The sequence below is a fragment of the Monodelphis domestica genome, chromosome 2 (assembly GCF_027887165.1).
Source record: "Monodelphis domestica isolate mMonDom1 chromosome 2, mMonDom1.pri, whole genome shotgun sequence".
NCBI classification, from domain to species: domain Eukaryota; kingdom Metazoa; phylum Chordata; class Mammalia; order Didelphimorphia; family Didelphidae; genus Monodelphis; species Monodelphis domestica.
In genome coordinates, this window is record NC_077228.1 from 279,489,421 (window position 1) to 279,512,364 (window position 22,944).

General features: G+C 35.1%; 1 protein-coding gene across 7 annotated transcripts in view; it reads right to left on the reverse strand.

Annotated features, from left to right (window-relative positions):
* KIF6 (kinesin family member 6) overlaps positions 1 to 22,944 on the reverse strand; it is a 495,811-nt gene that overhangs the window by 243,066 nt on the left and 229,801 nt on the right. Inside the window, exon 12 of one of the 7 annotated variants that reach the window (XM_056818177.1) lies at positions 6,498 to 8,429. The exons of the other annotated variants lie outside the window; for them this stretch is intronic. Coding sequence (XP_056674155.1) covers positions 8,135 to 8,429 — 295 coding nt within the window. The 3' untranslated portion in view covers positions 6,498 to 8,134. Of the gene's footprint in view, positions 1 to 6,497; positions 8,430 to 22,944 lie in introns of those variants that run through there. 7 annotated transcript variants of the gene reach the window in all.

The window sequence follows — 22,944 nt, forward strand, 5'->3', positions numbered from 1 at the left end:
CTACATTGTTACCTTTTTGGTTTCCTTAGAGTACATAGGGCATGTCTTAAAACTGATGCACATCAATGCACATGTCTAGTGGCCCAGAAACAATAATAATTTTAATGGACAAATAAACAATTTAAAAAATTAACTAATGAAAACACGGTTGAAATAATTAAAATCATCCAGTCTATTCTGATGAATAACCTCTCCCAGTTACATGTATATTTTGTGTATCACTTTTTAGTTTTAGACAGAAGCTATATTATATATGTGTTAAGTAAATATGGATAACTTACATAAATGTGAATTCATAAGGGGAAAGTAATTGATTTGAAACAGAATGGTGGGACAGGGGCTGGACAGGGTAGCTTTCAGGATAATTGAGAACAAGAGAGTATGAAGATTAAAGAAATAACTATTCTCCACTTATTACTTTTGGCAATATCATTGTGCCCTCATTCCTTAAGGACTCTGCAATCTTGGATAAGAAACTGAAGATCTTAAAAGGACAGAGAGTATTTTCATCTCTGTTGCAGATCAAAGACAAGAGTTTCAGAAGAGAATGGCCAATTTGGGAAGTGAACAGCTGGTTAAAAAGATTGTGTCTCAGAATAGGATAAACCACAGCATAAATAGAGGAATTATCAACTCCTGGATAGGGAAGGAATATACCTAATAAGGCATATAAGAAAGTATTTGTTTAGATACTGGTATATCTTTCATATTTACTCAAAAGGACTTTATAAAGGAAAAGAGGTGGGAGAAAGGCTATCTAAGCATATCCCTAAAGAAGGTAGTTATGATGTACAAAGACCAGCAATAAAGTTACCCCAAAATTTAGAGGAGACAAAATCCAAGAAAGAAACCAGAAATAAAACCAATGACTTCACAAGTCCATATGCAAATATACAAAATATGGGTAAAAAGCAAGGTTAACTGAGATCTTAATACCAGAAAGAAATTTGACATTCTAAATATCACTGAGTGAATGGGAGGGAACTTAAGAACTTGGACGGTATAGTATGGGTTAAAAAATATCAAATAGGTTTTAAGAGTCAGGAGAGAAAATGGAGTAGGAGGCTGGGGAGATAGTAGTGTTGTATATTAAGAAGATATAATGGGGAAAAACCAGGAACCAGTGTGGAGAATTAAGATACAGGACATCTGGATGAAGATCAGTGGATGTAGAAATAGAAGTGACATTCCATCTAGAAAGAAATAGGAAAAAGATGAACAGTTTGAGAAGAGATCATAAGCTTTTCATTGAATCATGTATCTGACTTTTTCACTTTTCCATTTCCCCAACTCTCCCTTTTTATTTGATCACTTGCTAAGTCTTATCAATTTCTATCTCTTCAACATTTCTTACATCTGTATGCTTTTCTCTACTCAGAATATGGCAACCATATTCCAGACCCTCCATCATCTCTCCCTTGGTCCATTGCAAAAGGCTCCCAATTAGTCTTCCTACATCATATCTCTACATTCTACAATCTATGTTCCACCTAGCAGTCAAATTGATTGATGTGCTTAAACATGAATGATAATGTCCTTCCTCTGTTTAAGAACCTCCAGTAGCTTTCCGTTTCCAGGTCACCAAATTATCTGAGTGAATAGTTGAAAAAGCATTTAAGTGCTTTTTATGTGATGTTACTGATAAGTTCTAGAGGTGGATGAGAGCAAGATAATTCCTATTCTCAAGAAGCTTACATTTTTATGAAGTAAGTTAATACATATAGTTATGTCCATAATGCCCAATGAGGAGCATACTGATAGAAAAGTTAGAGTGATCTGAGTTATGGGGCAGTTAATTGATATGCCCTTTAGGAATGGGACCAACTAATTTGGCTAATATTCATAGAACTAGAGATGGAAAGGAGGGCAACAATTTGAACATGGCCAGTAAGTGATGGACTTCAGGGGCTCTCCAGTCCAAACTCCAGCATATAGGACAAGTGGCCATTAAGCTTTTAAAACTTGAAGACCTCCAAGGAAAGAGAATCCACCACCTTCCAAGTTAGCCTATTCCACTTTTGGACAGCTCTACTTGTTAGGAAGTTTTTACTGATATTAGACTTAAATTTGTTTCTCTGCAACTTCTATTCCTTCTACCTAAGTCTGCCTTCTTGCATTTGACAAAACAAAATGAATCTTTCTTCTACAGGACAGCCTTTCAAATGCTTGAGTGTTTTAAGAAAATAATAAATTATATATCAACAGTGGTAAAAAATTACAATAGATTCACCAATTCTTAGAGCTGAAAGGGATCTTTTAAGTCAGTAGGTCCAAATTCTTCCTTTGTAGACAAAAATAATGTCATAATTGAAATTGAGAGTAGATTTAAGATAGAGCTTTGCTATGTGTGCTGTCCAGGCATTTACATTTATTCTGTACTATAGTTCTGTCTTAATCTTAAAGTCAATGTTTCCATTTGAAACCCTAAGCATTTAGCTGTTGCTTTTAAAAGGGGGTTTAGTCCTCCTAAATTTTTTTTAAATTTAAAAGTGACAGTCTTAATTAGAATTACTAGTGGTTAGTAAGATATTTGTCTTCCTTTATAAATTTTTTACTCTAAAGAATGGTTTAGTGTTCATCAAAGACAGGGTCTCATTAAACTTATTGGTTCCATAGTTTTTTTACTTCCATAAGTGTAATTTTTTCCACTCTGGGTTTCCTCTAAGTGAGTTCACCTGTCATATAAAACTGTAATTAGAATAAACATTTGCTTCTGGAAGTCTTAAAAATCCTCATAAGCCACATACAGTACATATATAAAGTTTTTCACAGAAAAGATTATTGGGAAAAATAAGAAACATTCCTAGTAGTGATGAGAGGGATCATTCTTCTTTAGGAAGAATTCCGTGCAGCCTGTAAAACCCCAAAGGGCAGAGGCCACAAACATTGGGAAAACATTAAGAAACTAAGAGAAGGAAACAGTATGTTCATGTTTTCACACTCAGACTTTCTAACTCACAACTGAGACCTTGAATTTGTGATGAAAGAGCTTCATGGGCCAAAACTCTAATGTGTGATGCTAAATTGCTAGTCCATCAAAAATATATTCCCATTTATACCTCATCTTTTTCATCTAATGTGCTTTAGATAATCATTCTCTCTGTATATTAGGACTTTGAACATAAACTTTAGTAGAATCAAAATAATCATTAAGTTATAGTAAGTACTCTGAAACTGACAGGCCTTTAAAATTCCTTTAGATAACTATATATTAAGAACTCAAATGCTTCTATAAAATGCTTAAGGATAATTAGCACAAGCTGTGTACCATGCTTTTAGTTTTTGTTTTAATATCTTCAAAATGAATATCCTGAATAAAAACAGTATCAAAGTAGAAAAAAATTCATCTGTCATGAATTAAGTCTCATGAATGATTTCAGAGATTTGATTTCTTGAAAAATGAGAAAGGAACATTAACTATGAATGATCTTAGGGATATTTAACCCAAATGATAAAGACAGCTATTACTAACTGTGTGGCAGGCAGGCAAATGTGATTAGTGTATGTGAAGTTAGGATTATAGAGAATTTTTAAGAAATAAATCTGCTATTGGGATCAGGGATGGGGAAGAGTGATTAATTATGCCAACAGCTTTTATGGCTGTTTGGACCAACCTTTTGAGAAATATTAGCTACACGTGTAAGATTTTTCCAATATCCACTACTAAGGTATTTAAAGAGAGTAGTTTTTTTTGGGGGGGTCAACTTATCTCCGATACTATCAGAGATTTAAAGACAATAAAGGAGGAATCATTATAAAGAATATAAAAGATTGTTTATATTAATTTAATTCTCTAGGAATTCTTTTAGATGATATCCAATTTTTTTCTTTTAAGGAACGAGTGATGCACAAGCTGAATTGGATGAAAATTATCCAAATTTGTGTAATAGATTCTGCTACTAATAGAAATTCAATGATTAAGAACAATCCCATGGAACTTATGAAAAAGAATGCTATCCACAACTAGAGAAAGAACTATGAAAATAGAAATATAGAAGAAAAACATGATTTATCATTTGGTTATATGGGTATATGATTTGGGGTCGTGGTCTTAAAAGATTACTCTGTTACAAATATGAATGATATGGAAATGGGTTTTGAGTAATAAGACATATATAACCCTGTGGAATTGCTTGTCAGCTGTGGGAAGGGGGAGGGAAGAGAGGAGAGAGAGAATATGAATCATGTAACCATGGAAAATATTCTAAAAAATGAAATAAGGTGAAAAAATTATCCAAGTTTGTAAAAATTATTTTTATTATAATATATAATAATATACTATATATTTATAATATATAATAATAAGTATTTTATTATTTTATTATATGTATATATAATATATAAGTTATCAGAGGATAATTTGTCATAATTGAATGCACAAGAACTTGCAGTCATTTCAGTTACAGAATTAGCTAAGGAAGTATGTATTTGCATCTGCTATGAAGGCTAGGGTAGGCTAGGTTTTTGATGACTATCTCCAGTAGGGTAATAAAGAGTAGTATCTCCAGCATCCAAGTATTAACCCAGTAACACACTACATGTTTATTTCATTAAGTTTGAAGCTCTGAACCTATGACTTTATTGGTATTGGGAAATCTCAATTGTTATCTGTCCTTTGTTAAAAAAAGACCAATAGCAACATGAAGTGATATCTTGACTTGTTTTTGAATTAGATTTAAGTGAGGCAGAGTGGCAGAAAGTTAACCTCACTCTCTCTTCCAGAGTCATTGAAAGTAAGAAAAGTAAGGATGACTGGAGATGACCCACAATGCAGTGGATAATCCTGGAATGAGTCTTTGATGTTTGACCAAGCTCTAAGCACTTCAAAATGGTTGCTTCAGTTCCTTTCATGGCCACTGCAACAAACTGTTCTCATCTACTTGTTACACCATGGGAAATCTTCACATGCTTGGGGTAGACAGCACTCTAACTCACTGATACCATTGGTTATTCTCAACCTGAATCACTCCATCTGTTGACATGGTGCCTGTATTGAATCTTCTCTAAAAATATTAGCCTTAGAGATTTGCCTTGGGCACTAAGTGTTTAGTGACTTGTCTATAGAGTTACACAGCTATGTAAGTTAGAATCAGAACCTAAACCCAGGCTTTGTTTTTTTGTGTCAAAGCTGATTCTATATCCATCACAACACACTGCTTCTTTAAGTAGTTAAACCCTGAGAAATCAGCAAGAAGAAATTTTAGGCCTAGAATTGATGAAGTTCAGTTTCCTCATGCAAAAATATAGTTTGCTATAAAAAGTTAACTTTACAAGTCACTTTCCTTTCATTGATTTATGTTTTCTCATCTTTAAATGAAAAATTGTACCGAGTGATCTCTAAGGTCTCCTTCAGTTTTAAAATTTGAAGTCTTAGAGTTTTAAGTATTCATGCTTAGGGCTTAACTGTTCTTGGAAAAGTAACCATTTTTAAAAATAATAGCAAAAAAGAATATTTTTTTAAAAGTATTAAACTCAAGTTCTTTAAAAAACAATTGAATAAAACTTTTACTTTTCTAATACTATGAGGTAACATGATTAAAAAAAACAACAACAATACAAAGTACTGCAGAAAAAGCACTGGTTCTGAAGTCAAGACTTGGGTTCCAATACTACCTTTGATGCTTAATACCTGTAAGCCAAACTTCTGGAGTTAGATGTCCTGGGTTCTAATCTTATCTTGGATGCTTAATAACTATAAGTCAAGTCATTTAACTTCTTTGGGCCTCAGTTTCCTCATCTGTAAAATGAGCAGGTTAGAACAGATGACCACTGAGGCTCTTTTTAACTCTGTATTCATCATCCCATGACCTGTTAACAGCCCTAATGATAGGATAAGCTCTTGCTTGGCAACAGAGAAGGACTTAGACAACTCTTAAGAGGCCTAAGAAAGCCATAGATTAGATGGCTAGGGCAAACAAGGGTCTAATGGGAAATACAACAAAGTAAACTTATTTCCTGTGTTTATAAAATTAGGCATTAGTGGATCTGATGGCTTTTCACCATCTCTTAAGTTCCTAACTGTGTGACATATTCCACTGAAGCCAAATGAAAACATATTTTTTTTTTCTGGTGAAGTGATACTGGAACAAAATAGCCCCAAACAATTTTTAGCATTCTTCATTGACTGATAATGAGGAAGATTGAAAGGGCTTTGGGAAAATTGCCCATTTGGCTCGAGGGGGTGGCTAATATGAATAATGAGGAGATGTTTCTATGCTTCTAAGTATATGTATGCTTCATAGGATAGTAACCTCCCATTATTTGAACTACAAGAATTACAAGAAACTTGAAAACAAGGAATTTAACTATTCAAATGTATTGTTTAAGCTTATCAGCTGTGATTTTTCAGCACAAACTATCTGCAAATAAAGTAAGCATTAGTTTGTGACATACCAAAAGGCAGCCAAAGGCAAAGGGTAAACATTCACTTAAAGGTTGTGTCCTTACATTTTAGTTCAGAGGACAGCTTCTGGAAATAGAGTGAAGGAATTCACTTATTGAATCATAATAAACTTTTCTATATCTTTAATTAGAGGTCTCAGCTAAGTCCATTATTCAGTGTCTTCATGTCATGTGCTCCTTTAAAATCACATAACTATAATATAGCAAACAGCTGTAATATAAATCCACTCATCTATGTAATCCTTAAATTCTTATAATCAACACATGTAGAAATCCAGAATACTGCTAACATCTGCCTTTTTCTCTTATTATATGGATTCCTCTCATTTTTATTCCTTCATTTTAATAGCCCAAAGACAATGTTAAGGGATGAAACTACAGTGGTTCATTTTCTTTTTTTTTTAAATAAACATTATTTTATTTGGTCATTTCCAAACATTATTCATTGGAAACAAAAATCATTTTCTTTTCCTCACCCCCCCCCCTCCATAGCTGAAGCACGATTCCACTGGGTGTCAGGTGTGTTCTTGATTCGAATCCATTTCCATGTTGTTGGTATTTGCATTAGAGTGTTCATTTAGAGTCTCTCCTTGGTCATATCTCCTCCACCCCTGTAGTCAAGCAGTTGCTTTTCATTGGTGTTTTTACTCCCACAGTTTATCTTCTGATTGTGGATAGTGTTTTTTAGATCCCTGCAGATTGTTCAGGGACATTGCATTGCTACTAATGGAGAAGTCCATTACCTTCGATTGTACCACAGTGTATCAGTCTCTGTGTATAATGTTTTCCTGGTTCTGCTCCTTTTGCTCTGCATCACTTCCTGGAGGTTGTTCCAGACTCCATGGAATTCCTCCACTTTATTATTCCTTTTAGCACAATAGTATTCTATCACCAACATATACCACAATTTGTTCAGCCATTCCCCAATTGAAGGGCATCCCCTCATTTTCCAGTTTTTGGCCATCACAAAGAGTGCAGCTATGAATATTCTTGTACAAGTCTTTTTCCTTATTATCTCTTTGGGGTACAAACCCAGCAGTGCTATGGCTGGATCAAAGCGCAGACATTCTTTTATCGCCCTTTGGGCATAGTTCCAAATTGCCCTCCAGAATGGTTGGATCAATTCACAACTCCACCAGCAATGAATTAGTGTCCCTACTTTGAGGCATCCCCTCCAGCATTCATTACTTTCCATAGCTGTCATGTTAGCCAATCTGCTAGATGTGAGGTGATATCTCAGAGTTGTTTTGATTTGCATCTCTCTGATTATAAGAGATGTAGAGCACTTTTTCATGTGCTTATTAATAGTTTTGATTTCTTTGGCTGAGAACTGCCTGTTCATGTCCCTTGCCCATTTATCAATTGGAGAATGGCTTGATTTTTTGTACAATTGAGTTAGCTCTTTGTAAATTTGAGTAATTAAACCTTTGTCAGAGGTTTTTATGAAGATTGCTTCCCAATTTGTTGATTTCCTTCTGATTTTAGTTACATTGGTTTTGTTTGTACAAAAATTTTTTAATTTGATGTATTCCAAATTATTTATTTTGCATTTTGTGACTCTTTCTAAGTCTTGCTTGGTTTTAAAATCTTTCCCTTCCCAAAGGTCTGACATGTATACTATTCTGTGTTCACCTAATTTTCTTATAGTTTCCTTCTTTATGTTCAAGTCATTCACCCATTTTGAATTTATCTTGGTGTAGGGTGTGTGGTGTTGATCTAAACCTAATCTTTCCTACACTGTCCTCCAATTTTCCCAGCAGTTTTTATGAAATAGTAGATTTTTATCCCAAAAGCTGGGTACTCTGGGTTTGTCATATACTGTCCTGCTGAGGTCACTTACCCCGAGTCTATTCCACTGATCCTCCTTTCTGTCTCTTAGCCAGTACCAAATTGTTTTGATGACCGCTGCTTTATAATATAGTCTGAGATCTGGGACTGCAAGCCCCCATTCCTTTGTATTTTTTTCATTGTTTCCCTTTATATCCTTGATCCTTTCTTCTTCCAAATGAACTTTGTTATGGTTTTTTCTAAATCAGTAAAAAAATTTTTTTGGAAGTTCAATAGGTATGTCACTAAATAGATAAATGAGTTTGGGTAGGATGGCCATTTTTATTATATTGGCTCGTCCTACCCATGAACAGTTAATGTTCTTCCAATTGTTCAAGTCTAGTTTTAGTTGTGTGGAGAGTGTTTTGTAGTTGTGTTCATATAGTTCCTGTGTTTGTTTGGGGAGATAGATTCCTAAGTATTTTACTTGGTCTAAGGTGATTTTGAATGGAATTTCTCTTTGTAGTTCTTGCTGCTGAGCTGTGTTGGAATTATATAGAAATGCTGATGACTTATGTGGGTTTATTTTGTATCCTGCAACTTTGCTAAAGTTGTTGATTATTTTGATTAGCTTTTTGGTTGAATCTCTAGGATTCTTTAAGTAGACCATCATAATCTGCAAGGAGTGATAACTTGGTCTCCTCCTTGCCTATTTTAATGCCTTTGATTTCATTTTCTTCTCTAATTTTGCTACTGCTAGTGTTTCTAGTACAATGTTGAATAATTGAGGTGATAATGGGCATCCTTGTTTCATTCCTGATCTTATTGGGAATGCATCTAGTTTATCCCCATTGCAGATGATATTGGTTGATGGTTTTAGATATATACTATTATTTTTAGGAAAGACCCTTGTATTCCTATGTTTTCTAGTGTTTTTAATAGGAATGGGTATTGTATTTTATCAAAGGCTTTTTCTGCATCTATTGAAATAATCATGTGATTTTTGTTGGTTTACTTGTTGATGTGGTCAATTATGTGGATGGTTTTCCTAATATTGAATCAGCCCTGCATTCCTGGTATAAATCCTACTTGATCATGGTGAATGACTCTTCTGATCACTTGCTGGAGTCTTTTTGATAGTATCCTATTTAAGATTTTTGCATCTATATTCATTAGGGAGATTAGTCTATAATTTTCTTTCTCTGTTTTTGGCCTGCCTGGCTTTGGGATCAGTACCATGTTTGTGTCATAAAAGGAATTTGGTAGAACTCCCTTTTTGCTTATTAAGTCAAATAGTTTGTATAGTATTGAGGTTAGCTGTTCTTTGAATGTTTGATAGAATTCATTGGTGAATCCATCAGGCCCTGGGGATTTTTTCTTAGGAAGTTCTTTGATGGCCTGTTGGATTTCTTTTTCTGATATGGGATTATTTAAGAATTCTATTTCTTTTTCTGTTAGTCTAGGCAGTTTATATTTTTGTATATATTTGTCGATATCACCTAGATTGGTATATTTATTGCCATATAATTGGGCAAAGTAATTTTTAATGATTGCCTTAATTTCCTCTTCATTGGAGGTGATGTCCCCCTTTTCATCTTTGATGCTGTTAATTTGCTTTTCTTCTTTCCTTTTTTTAATTAGATTGACCGGTACTTTGTCTATTTTGTTTGTTTTTTCAAAGTACCAGCTTCTAGTCTTATGTACTAGATTAATAGTTCTATCACTTTCAATTTTATTAATTTCTCCCTTAATTTTTAGGATCTCTGGTTTTCTTTTGGGGGGTTTTAATTTGTTGGTTCTCAAGTTTTTTGATTTGCATTTCCAATTCATTGATCTCTGCCCTCCCTAATTTGTTAATATATGCACTCATGGATATGAATTTTCCTCTAAGTACTGCTTTGGCTGCATCCCATAAGGTTTGAAAGGATGTCTCACCATTGTCATTTTCCTCAAAGAAATTATTAATTGTTTCTATGATTTCTCCTCTAACTAACCGATTTTGGAGTATCACATTATTTAATTTCCAATTAATTTTTGATTTGGCTCTCCATGTACCTTTACTGATCAATATTTTTAATGCTTTATGATCTGAAAAGGTTGCATTTATTATTTCTGCTTTTCTGCATTTGAGTTCCATGTTTCTGTGACCTAGTGTATGATCTATTTTTGTGAATGTGCCATGTAGTGCTGAGAAGAAAGTGTATTCCTTTTTGTCCCATTTATTTTTCTCCATATGTCTATTAACTCTAATTTTTCTAAGATTTCATTCACCTCTTTTACCTCTTTCTTATTTATTTTTTGGTTTGATTTATCTAAATTTATAGTGGTTGGTTCAAGTCTCCCACTAATACAATTTTACTGTCTATTTCCTCCTTCAATTTTCCTAGTTTCTCCATCATAAATTTGGATGCTATACCATTTGGTGCATACATGTTGATTAGTGATATTTCCTCATTGTCTATACTCCCTTTTAACAGAATATAGTTACCTTCCCTATCCCTTTTGATCAGGTCTATTTGTGCTTTGGCTTTGTCAGATATCATGTTTGAAACTCCTGCCTTCTTTCTATCAGTTGAGGCGCAAAAGGTCTTACTCCATCCTTTAATTCTAACCTTGTGAGTATCAACCCACCTCATATGTGTTTCTTGAAGACAACATATGGTAGGGTTTTGTGTTCTAATCCAATCTGCTATTTGTCTACGTTTTATGGGTGAGTTCATCCCATTCACGTTCAAAGTTATGATTGTCACTTGTGGATTCCCTGGCATTTTGATATCTTCCCCTAGTTCTCACCTTTCTTCCCTAGCTATATCCTTTTGAACCGGTGATTTACTTTAGGTCAGTCCCCCTAGTCCCCTCCCTTGGTATGCTTCCCTTTCTAGCCCCTCCCTTTTTGTGCTCCCTTCTCCTCCCCCCTCTCCTTCCCTCCATTTTTATACTCTCTTCCCTCTCCCCCTCCTTAATTTCCCTTTCTTTCTTACCCTGTTGGATAAGATAGAATTCAGGATCCCACTGGATCTAGATGTTCTTCCCTCTCAGTGTTCATTTCACTGAGAGTAAGGTTTAAGGAATACCACTTCACGCTCTCTTCCTCTCCTTCTCATATGAGAGATCTTCCCCTCCCCTTCCCATGTGTATCTTTGTATGGGAAAGATTATTCTATTTAGTCCCCCCCATTTCTTGAAGTAAATCTTAGTATTGTCAATGCTCCCCCCCTCCCTTTTCCTTTCTTTGACCCCCCTTTCACCAAATCTTCTTGATGCCCCAATCTTTCCCTATGCATGATTCTTCTAACTACTCTTATGGGTGCATACAATTTTTGAGAGTTATACAGTACATTTTCCCCACATATTAATATATATATATATATATATATATATATATATATATATATATATATATATATATATATATATAATTTGATGTAAATGTAGTCCCTATAGAAGAGAGTTTGACTTAAAGAAAAAGAAGATTTATCTACTTTTCCCTTTCTTTCATATTTATCTTTTCATGTTTCTCTTGCTTTCTGTGGTTGGATATCAAATTTTCCACTAAGTTCTGGTCTTTTCTTAGCAAATGCTTGGAAATCTTCTATTTTGTTGAATGCCCATACTTTCTCCTGGAAGTATATAGTCAGTTTTGCTGGGTAGTTGATTCTTGGTTGGAGATTCAGCTCTCTTTCCTTTCTAAATATTGTGTTCCATGCTTTGCAGTCTCTTAGTGTGTTAGCTGCTAAGGCATGTGTGATCCTTATGGGAGCCCCCCTATATCTGAAGCTCCTCTTCTTAGCTTCTTGTAGGATTTTCTCCTTTTCTTGGAAGCTCTTGAATTTGGCGATTATATTCCTGGGGGGTTGTCTTTTGGGGATTTAGTATAGAGGGTGTTCTATGAACCCTTTCTATTTCTATTTTGCCCCCTTGCTCCAGAACGTGCAGGCAATTTTCTTCTATAATCTCCTGTAGTATAATATCAAGGTTTTTGTTTATCTCTGTTTTTTCGGGCAGACCAATAATTCTTACGTTGTCTCTTTTTCCTCTGTTTTCCAGGACTGTGAACTTTTCAGTGAGATATTTTATGTTTTCTTCTAAGTCTATATTTTTTTGGCTTTGCTTTATTAATTCTTGCTGTTTTGCATGCTCACTGTCTTCCAGTTGCTTAATTCTGGTCGTTAGGGACTGGTTTTGCTTTTTAGCTTTGTTTGCCCTTCTATTAGATGCTTCCAGCTCTTTCTCCAATTGTGAAGTCTTGTCTATCAGACTGCTGATCTCTTTCTCCCATTTTTCTTTCCAGGAGGTTTCCATCTTTTGGGTAAGCTCCAATTTGAGTTCTTCCAGAGCTTGTGGATAATTTCCATTTTGTGAGGCATGTTTTGATTTTGTTTGGGTTTCATCCTCTTTCTCTTCTTTTCCTTGGGTACTCCTGCCATAAAAGTTTTCAATCACCTTTTTCCCTTTCTTCCTGGAGGCTTGATTTTGGGCCATGTGAGCCATCCCTTTGGTGGTTTTGTTCCCATTTCCTTTTTGGTCTGGGGTCTGGGTGATATGGGCAGGTTTTCTGTGAATTTAGATTGCCTCAGACTAGTTCTTCCCAGCCTCCGAGGTTTCTTAGAGTGCAGGCCCCTGTTCTCAGCGCAACCGCCCCTGTGTTCATTGCAGCCGCCCCTTTGCTCAGCGCAGCCACCAATTTGCTCAGTGTAACCTCTCCTGTGTTTAGCATGGCCACCCCTTTGCTCTGCGCAACCACCCCCCGTGTTCAGCGAGGCCACCCCTTTGCTCAGCACAGGATTCTCCAGTGAAACCTCCCTGAGAGGTCATTTCCTTGCAGTCTTTAGATCCCAAGGACCCTGGTGTGCCCCCCCAGACAGAGATGTTCCTCACTCGCTATCCCAGTGAGAGCTCTGATACCTTACTCTGGTTTGGGGGGGGGGGCGGCAGTGAGGGAGGGAAGGGCGGCTCAATTTATGTTTTTGTGCAAGCTTTTCCTCCTTCTTATAGTGTGGAAATGTTCAAGCTCCACATATCTTCATTTCTGTGGGATACTGGAGAGTCCCTCCATTCTTCCAAAGTCGATTTTTATTCTCTTTTGAGGTAATCTATTTCGTTTGGTACTGGGGAGAGGAAGCGATTCATGTCTAGATTGCAGCCATGTTAACCCGGAAGTCCCTGGTTCATTTTCAGTACTGTTTTCTTTTCTGTCTTTTTTTTTTAAACCTTTACCTTCCAACTTGTGATCAATGCTGTATATTGGTTTTAAGGCAGAAGGGCTTGGCAATGAGGGTTAAGTGACTTGCTCATAGCTAGGAAAAGTCTGAGGCCAGATTTGAACCTAGGATTCTAGGCATGACTCTCTATCCCCATCCCCTAGTACTGTCTTCTTGATGCTATAACTGGTCCAATATCTTCCCTAACATAGAATAAAAGGGGACACATAAAATTAAGAATAGTCTGGACAACTGTTAATTCTTTATCCATTTGGATTTTATAGAGTAAATAATTAGGTAAACTTTTAATTATGTGTCTTATTTAGGAGAGTCTACAGTGCTTTATAGCTTGATACAATCAGCCTAAGGCCATATACAAAAGAAGCATCTGGAGAACCCCACTATCCCACTTTGGATTCTGTTCCAGACATCCTCTATGATAGTGCAAACATCTTTGGTGAACATTCAACTTTCTTGATATAAATAATCATGAGTGGGGAATCATTGGATAGTTCTTTTATTACAAGTCCAAAGGAATCTTGTTATATTTTTATATATATATATATATATATATATATATATATATATATATATATATATATATATATATATATATATATATATATATAGATTGGAAACATCTTGTTGGAGAATTTTACAGAAGAATTTTACTGAATCAACAAAACATAAACACTATGGGATCTTGTATTCTTTATACCTTGCAGTCAATTGAGTGATTATAAAGATGTGGTTTTCTATGAAATACCATTTTCTCTTTATTCTCCTTCTCAACCCTTCATCAAAGATGCCTTCAATGTGCAGATAGGTAATCTTAAAAAAACTTTATAAAGTCTGGAAAATAGGGATATGAGTCTTTTGGGTATAATTAGAATGAAGGTATTTTTCATACCTTGATAATGTCCTGTCTTCCTGATACATTGAAAATCAAGCCATCAAAATTGTGTTGCTTTTCAGAATAATATTTTTCTGGGTATACTTGGTACAATTCCCATCTTTCTTTATTTCAAGACCATTTTCACTTCCTCATGAATCATTTCAAGAATTATGTTAGATGTTATCCAAACATAGAAATGTCACTGTTCTTGATACATTAACAAACCTCTAGCTTCTTTCAATGTATAACTCAATAACTACCTCCTACATGAGGTCTTTCTTAATCTCCCCATTTATGTGTCCCCCTGACCAGAATTACTTTATATATAGAATCTCTAGGTGTGGGCCTGTGTACAAATAAATACTGCATATCTTTATAAAGTTTTTTGTAATAATCTATAAAGAGTACAAGAGCCCATAATGCTTATGTTTTATTGATTTTAAAAGAATACGGTGGATATGAACAGATTGTACCAGTAAATATATCATATGGCTAAGTGTCATGGAACATTCTTATCTATGAAGAACTAAAGTTGAAAATGGGCCACCTTTGATAGATTTATGGATAGGATAGACAAGAATAGATGGATTATGCTTTATACATATCTATCAGATCACTGTTACACTGGAGTACTGGAGTATGTATAGGGAACTCAGCAAGAGATATAGATGAGAAAAAAATGTCCTACTTTCAAAAAGCTTATATTCTACTGAGAATACCAATTAGACATAACAGATAAAAGTATGTGGTAAAGGTACACAGGGTACATTCTGACTAATGTCAATAATACATTTATCAGAAAGGCAGAGTGAAAGCAGACATGAGAAAGGTGGTTTCTGAAAAGGATGAAAACCAATTTCCCTAGTAAACTTTGGACAAGGGTAATAGCCAATGGGTGCCCTTACCACAAAGGAACTAAATTTGGGGAAAATATAAGACAGAGAGCATCATAATACTGGTGGACAACTGTTTACGAATAGAAGAAGGGGTGAAGCCACAGCCCTGTGGCTCTGTTGCCTTGACTAGGTAAGAATATATAGAGATTTTAAAATCAGATAATCATTACTAAAGTGTAAGCCAGGCTTGTACATCTTCTTGAGTCAATCAAAGTCATTGTTAGGATCACATTTTAAGTAATTTGTATAAAATAAAGAAGCTATCTCAGAACAAGAAGATATTTAGAATTTTGAATTTTGAATTGAGAGATTAGTCTAAGCATGGCATTTTCAATATGTCTTTGAAGATCAAAAGGATACTTAAATTACAGCTAATTCCCTAATTAAAGGCTACATAGGGAGACAGTGTTTGTAGTCTTCAGGTTTAGTAGGCCATTTTATGCCTGACCCAGGTCTTCAAGTATAATACATTTTTAATTCATAAAAAAAGGTTAAATAGAGAAAGTAAGTTCAGGCAGAGCAAAGATGGGAGATTAGGAGACTCTCCCAACATCCCTCTCCAAAAAAGTAAAAATAATAAGGCCTCAAATCAAAGTGGCCAAAGAAAAATCAAGAGGCTAGCAGGAGAAGTCTATGACTGAGATGGAGGCCTGTTTAGAGCCTATAAGCACAGTGGCAATAATGGCTGCTTCAGCAGCAGCTTCATGAACTCTCAACCCAGAAATGATAACTGGTCAGACAACTGGTCAGAAAGAGATTACAGATGAGGACAGCTATGTAGCTCAGCAGATTGAGAACTAGGCCTTGAGATGGGAGGTTTCAAATCTAGTTTCAAATCTAGCTTCAGATACTTCCTAGTTGCGTGACCCTGGGTAAGTCACTTAACTCCCATTGCCTATCCCTTACCACTCTTCAGCTTTAGAATCAATACATAGTATTGATTCTATGGTGGAAGGTAAATGTTATTTTTTTTTTAAAGAAAGAGATTACAGGAGACCCTTTTTTGGCACTGGGTACAACTGGTGCTGATTGGCAATTATTGCTCACTCATGATTCTAGGTCACAGTTCCAGGAAGGAAAGGAATGCTGGGCATTTGTTACAAAGGAGCAAGGGTCTTGGTCACAGTGTGAAAGCAAAGAGAATTAACAGTGCTTGTGGCTGCAGTAGACCAGTTGTACTTCCTGGGTAAAGACCAGAGCAGTGACCATGTTTCTTCCAGGATTATACAACATTTGAAGAGCCAAACACTTGCAGATATCCCAAATTAGCTCTGAAAAATAGGAGCAAAAAAAATACTGAAGCTTGGAATGGTACCTATCCACCTCCAGATAAGTAGAGCCCAATTTTAACAGAAAGTTCAAAGTCAAGAAATAAGCTGGAAAATTAAGCAAAAAAAAAAAAGAATTTAACCATAAAAATCTAATATGCTTGTAGATAAGGCCAAAACATAAACTCAGAAGACTACAATAATGTAAAAACAGTTATAAAAAAGGTCTCAGAAGAAAGTGAGAATTGTATTCAAACCCAATAAGAATTCCTGGAAGAATTAAAGAAAGATATAAGAATAGTAGAGGGAAATTTTGGAAAAAATGAGTGTGATGAAAGAAAAATATGAAAACAAAATTAATAGCTTGGTAAAAAAAAAGGCACAAAAATTTTAAAGAAAATAACATCTTAAAAAAAATGAAATAGGCCAAATAGAACAGGTATGAAAATTCACCAAAGAAAAGAGCTCTTCAAAAAGCAGGTTTGCTTCCTAGCTGTGTGACCCTGGGAAAGTCACTTAAATGCCATTGTCTAGCCCTAATCAGTCTTCTATCTTGGAACCAAGACACAGTATTTATTCTAAGAAGGAAGGTAAGAGTTTTTTTTTTTTTAAGAATAATTGGCCAATGGAAAAAAAGGGTACAAAATCTCACTGAGGAAAATAGTTTCTTTATAATTAGAATTTGGCAAGTTGAAAAACTAATGACTCCATAAGCCATCAATAAATAATCAAAACCAAGTTTAAACAAGAAAATATTAAATATCTCATATGAAAACAACTGCTTTGGAAAATAGATAGGGGATAAATAAGTTGGGAATTATTGGACTACCTGAAAACTACTATAAAAATGTTCATAGACATCATATTTTAAGAAATTATGAAGGAAAAATGTTCCATTACCTTAAATCTAGAAGGTAAAATAGAAATGGAAAGAATCCACCAATCACTTCCTCAAAAAATTCTAAAATGAAAACTCCCAGGAATATTATAACCAAATTACAGATCTCCCAGGTCAAAGAGAAAATTTTCAAATAACCAGAAGCAGTTAGAAAAACATGAAGCCAGAGTCATGATCATGTAAGATTTAGTAACTTCTAATTTAAAAGAGTTTATAATATTGTATTCTGGAAGCCAAAGGAGGTAGGATTACAACCAAGAATAACCTACCCAGCAAAACTGAGGGTAATCCTTCATGGAAAGAATAGATATTTAATGAAATAAAGGATTTTGAATCATTCCTGATAAAAAAGAGCAGAGTTGAACATTTTATATTTAAACAGAAAACTCAAAATAAGCATACAAGGGTAAACATGAAAGGATAATTATAATAGATGCATTAAAATCAAACAGTTTATATTCCTATTTGGGAAGTTGATACATGTAACTTCTCAGAACTTTTATCATTATTAGGACAGTAAAAAGGATTATATATAGACAGAGGGGGCATGAGTAAGAATTGCTTATGTTGGTAAGATTAAAAAAAAACAAAAGCGAGAGAAAGAAAAAATGGAAGGGAGAGGTAAAATGGGGAGACTGTTCTCACATAAAAGAAGTATGCAAGAAAGAACTTTTAAAATTCAGAAATGGAGAGGCAGGCAATGTTTGAATCTACTTTCATTGGGATTAGTTCAAAGAGGGAAATAGGAGGGGAAAGGGAAAAGAGAAAGGATGAAAGATAATAAAAAGGAGGATGGATTAAGGGAGGCAATGGTTGGAAACAAATTAGATGAAGAAACAAAAAATAAGATGAATTGAAATCCAAACTAATCATAATTGTAAATGTAAATAAGGTGATCTCAGGTAGAAAACAGAAGTAGATAGCAGAATGGATTAGAAACTAGGATGTTGGTTAAAGGGAAACATTTGAAACAGGAAGACAAAGATTTAAAATGAAGGGCTATAGCAGAACCTAATATGCTTCAGCTGAAATAAAGAAGGCAGGGACAGCAATCATGATCTAAGACAAAGCAAAAGCAAATATAGACCTAATTTAAGGAGATAATCAGGTAAATTACATTATAAAAATAAGAGCTATTCCTCAATTGATAAATAGTCAAAGGATATAAACAGAAAAATTTCGGAAGAAATCAAAGTTATATAAATATAAATATATATATATATATATATATATATATATTCATATGGGCTTGTTGTGCCCTCCTAGGGCAGCTCTCCAACCTCTGACCCTCACCTGACACCCAGCTCTCACTTGTGGCTCCTAGTAGCTGCTAGCATGTGGCAGTGGCCACACCCCGGGCAATGGCTTTGACAGACCGGCTAAACCTTGGGAGGGTAGCCAGCAGGTCATAGACCCCTGGTGAACCAGGGCTTCGCTCACCCAGCATGTGAAGACTGCTTCGGCCGAACAGACAGAAGAAAGGTTCAACGGCTGAGATGGCGATACAGCAAAGCACTGTGGAGTGCTTAGGGCCTGTTGGAGCACAAAGGACAACATGGCCATCCAATGCAGCTGAGGAAGTCTCCAGGTGTAGACTTTTCGTGCCACTGGACCCAGGCTTCCAACACCAAGAGAGTGGGACTGTCTCTGTGTATCGACTTTTCCACTTAAATCTCCTTCACGTACAAGTGTCTTTGTGCACACTCATCTATCATAGATGAAAACGCACAAAGACAATTGTCATCCTCCATTACCGAGAGACTACTACTATATTCATATGAAAAAATACTCTAAATCACTATTGAAAGGCAAATTGAAACAAGCATGAGGTATCATCTCACATCTATCAGAAATGACAAATTCTAGAAAGGGTGAGGGAAAGAAATAGGTACACCAAGAAAGTTGATAGTAATCTGTTCCAAGCATTCTGTAGAATAAATTAGAACTATGACCAAAGGGCTATAAAACTGTAAATGCACTTTCACCAAGCAATACCAAGCAAAACCTAGTGGTCTGTATCCCAAAGAGATCAAAGGAAAAGGAAAAGGACAAAAATATTTATAGTGGTTCTTTTTGTGGTGGCAAAGAATTGTAAATCAAGGAAATGCTTATCAATTGGGGGTGGCTGAACAAGTTTTGACATATGTTTGTGATGGAATACTATAATACTATAAGGAATGATGAAAGCAGTAATTTCAGAAAAACATGTCAAGACCTCTCTGAACATGACAATGCAAAGTGAAGTTAAAAGAACCAGGAAGTTACTGTGCACAGTAACAGCAATGTTGTAAAGATGATCAATACTCTGATCCAAGACACTCCCAAAAGACTCATGATGAAAAACTTATCTATTTCCAGAGAGAGAATTGATGAATTCTGAGTGCAAATTGGAAGCATATTTTCTCGGTTCTTTTTTTTTAATTTTTTAAAAATATATGGCTAATATGGAGAGGTATTTTTGTAGGATTTCATAGGTATAATTGATATTATAATGATTGCCTTCTCAGGAGGTGGTAGAGGGGATGAAAAACAGGGAAAGAATTTGGAACTCAATTTAAAAAGAATGTTTTAAAAATAAAATTTAAAAAAGAAAATGCTTAGGTGGGAAATAAGAGTGTCTTGTGGTAAAAATAGCCAGGGGGTTCTCCAAACAATTTGAGCTTTCAAAGCAATAAGTGTTTATTTGGGAACTGATGTGTTTTCAGGGTAGTAAACCTCTGATATTTTAAAAAAGCATATTATAGAAGATACGGAGAGGTCCATTCACTTTGTTAAGATTACAATGGACAATTTTTGATTAGGGTTCAAAAATTGGTATTGGCCCTCAATGGTTAGTTTGGAGATACCTCTTGGCATGTCCAGGGGATAGGTTTCAGTAACAAAAGTTACTGATCCAAGTTAAAGAGCCAAGGGGAATCAATTAGCTTAAATCCTTGGGAGGATGGTCTCTTGCCTGAAGAACTTCCTTTTTGTCCTGATCTACAAAAGGAGCCTTTACTGAGGCATCTGGGCTTCTTTTCACCTTTTCCACTTTTTTTCCAGATAGATTGATAGCATAGCAATGGTGAAAGAGGATGGATCTCTCCTACTGATTCAAAAGACATGACTTCTTCAACAAAAGTTATCAGTGCTCATCTAAATGGACTAAGGGTCCCTAGTAGCTTTTACCTTTCTTTTTAACTTTTTAAAGTAATTTTAGAGACTAGAAAGTGTGCAATGTTGTTCAGGCTTTTCAGTTGTGTTTGATTCTTTCTGCCCTCATTTGGGGTTTTCTTATAAAAAATAATGAAGTGGTTTGTCATTTCTTTCTCTTGCTCATTTTGTAGATGAAGAAACTGAGGTGAACAAGATTAAGTTACTTGTCCAGGGTCACAGAGCTAGTAAGTGTTTGAGGCCAGGTTTGAACTTAGGTCTTCCTGACTCAAGGCCCATTGCTCTATCTGAAGAGATGGCATCCGTAAGTACAGTGGCAAAATAATCTGAAGAGACAGAGAGGAGCTGCATATGCTTACCCACAAGATCAGAAAGGGAAGTTCATGAATGTTAGTCCTGAATTCTTGTCTTCTTGTTAGAAGAGTGAGGAACAAGATAAAGACTTCAAACCAGAAAAGAGATATTTCCAGGGTTGTGTCAGCCTTGAAAGTTGCCCTGTATGTGAGAAACCTCAAGTTTGAGTGTTCAGGAATTCACTTTCTGTCTAGAAGAGGGGAATTTCCTAAGTAGTAGGTCTAAGTAGTAGAGAGAGAAGAGGATAAGTATGTGACTTCCCTTGCTAGAAGCAACAGTAGCAAGAGACTAAATCCAGGAGCTGTGTTGGATCTTGTGGGAAGGACAGGTTTCTCAGAATGCAGGAATACTACCCCCTTAGAAACCCTAAGTTCAGTTAACAGGGGAATCTAAGCTATAAGACAATACCAAATTGGAAGGACTTGGGGCCAGAGTGCAACTCACTAGAGAGACAGGAGAATTGTGCTGATTGTTTATAGGCTATTTTGAGTTCATTAAGTTTTTTATTAATTTGCATTTTCTGTGGGACAAACTAAAAGCTGTCTCCTACCCAATATACATTTGTTACCTTACATGGTTATATGAGAACTCAGGACGCTGGTATCCACCTTTGTGGAAACAATTGTTCAGTCATTTTTCAGTTCAGTTCAGTGGCCAACTCTTTGTGACCCCATTTGGGGTATTCTTGGCAAAGATACTGGAGTGTATTGCCATTTTTTTCTACAATTCTTTTTACAAATGAGGAACTGAGGCAAACAGGGTTAAGTGACTTGATCAGAGTCACATAGCTATTAAGTGTCTGAATCCAGACTTGAAATCAGGAAGACAGACAGACAGACAGACACACATATATATTTTTATGTGTGTGTGTGTGTGTAGACATGTATGTGTGTATATATACATATATATACATATACATAAAATAAGATATACTAGAGTAAATTCGGGGGGGGGGCGCATAATGAATTGAAGTCTTGGAAAGCTGCAAGTTTTGTACCAAGTCCATATGAATCTGGGCTACCAGCTGCATTCATATATCCAAATAGATGTTTAAGTTTTTTTAGAGCAGGGAGCAGTGGTGGAACTCCATTTTACCCAGCTCATTTTGTAAGTAAAATGCTATCCAAAGTCTCTGTAAAGATGGTAGGGCATCAGCAAGCTAACACTTCTACTTTAGTAGTTTGACTGATTATTTTAAATACTCCTAATGTGCAGATGTTGAAATAGTGAAGGAAAAAAAATCTTTTAAAAAGATTGGTTACATGCACCGTATTTGACAGAATATAGTTCAAAGTAAAAACAACTCTATGTGAAAGAAACAAAGTCACTAATACAAATTCCAGAGTACTTTAAGACAATACTTCTATATGGATCTAGAGAATTTCACTTGGAAGCATGTACAGAATTTGGATATGGAACCTTGATTGTGAGGATAAAATTTTTAAGGTACTTGCAAAATCTTTTGGAGGCAAAATTATATAGACATTGTTCAAGCAAAAAATTTTTCCTTTATTTCTGTCATGATGCTTAAGAAGCAAAAATATACTGTTATTTATGTAAACATATACACATCACATATGTTCTTATCTACATATAAAATAAGTATGTAAAACATATGTGGATTCTATTTGAAAATGATTAAAATGAAATTTAAAAAACTCACAGCAATATAATTCCTTACTTATAAAATAAGTTGCTCTTTCATTTTTACATTTCCATGTATACACAAGATCTGCAATCCTTCTGACTTTAAGGAGTTATTTGGGGATCCATTGGAGTTAAAGAAAGTTGACAATGAGATCCAAAACAAGCAGTTTCAATTTGAAGGCATTTTATGAACTCCATTATGAACCTCTTGGGAAATTGATGCATTTTTCTTTTTTTTGTTGTTTAAGAATTATACATAACAATAAACAGAAGTATGCTAACATGGTTGATCAATAGCATAGAATATTATAAACTTAAATATAAGAAAAATATAAATTCCAACTATATAAAAATAATTTAAAGTTAAAATTCCAGCAACAGATGTAATTTAAATCTCAAGACCAACTACTTGTGTTGTGCAATAATTCACTGTGTGCCAAGTGAGGCTGAACATTTGTTTTTAA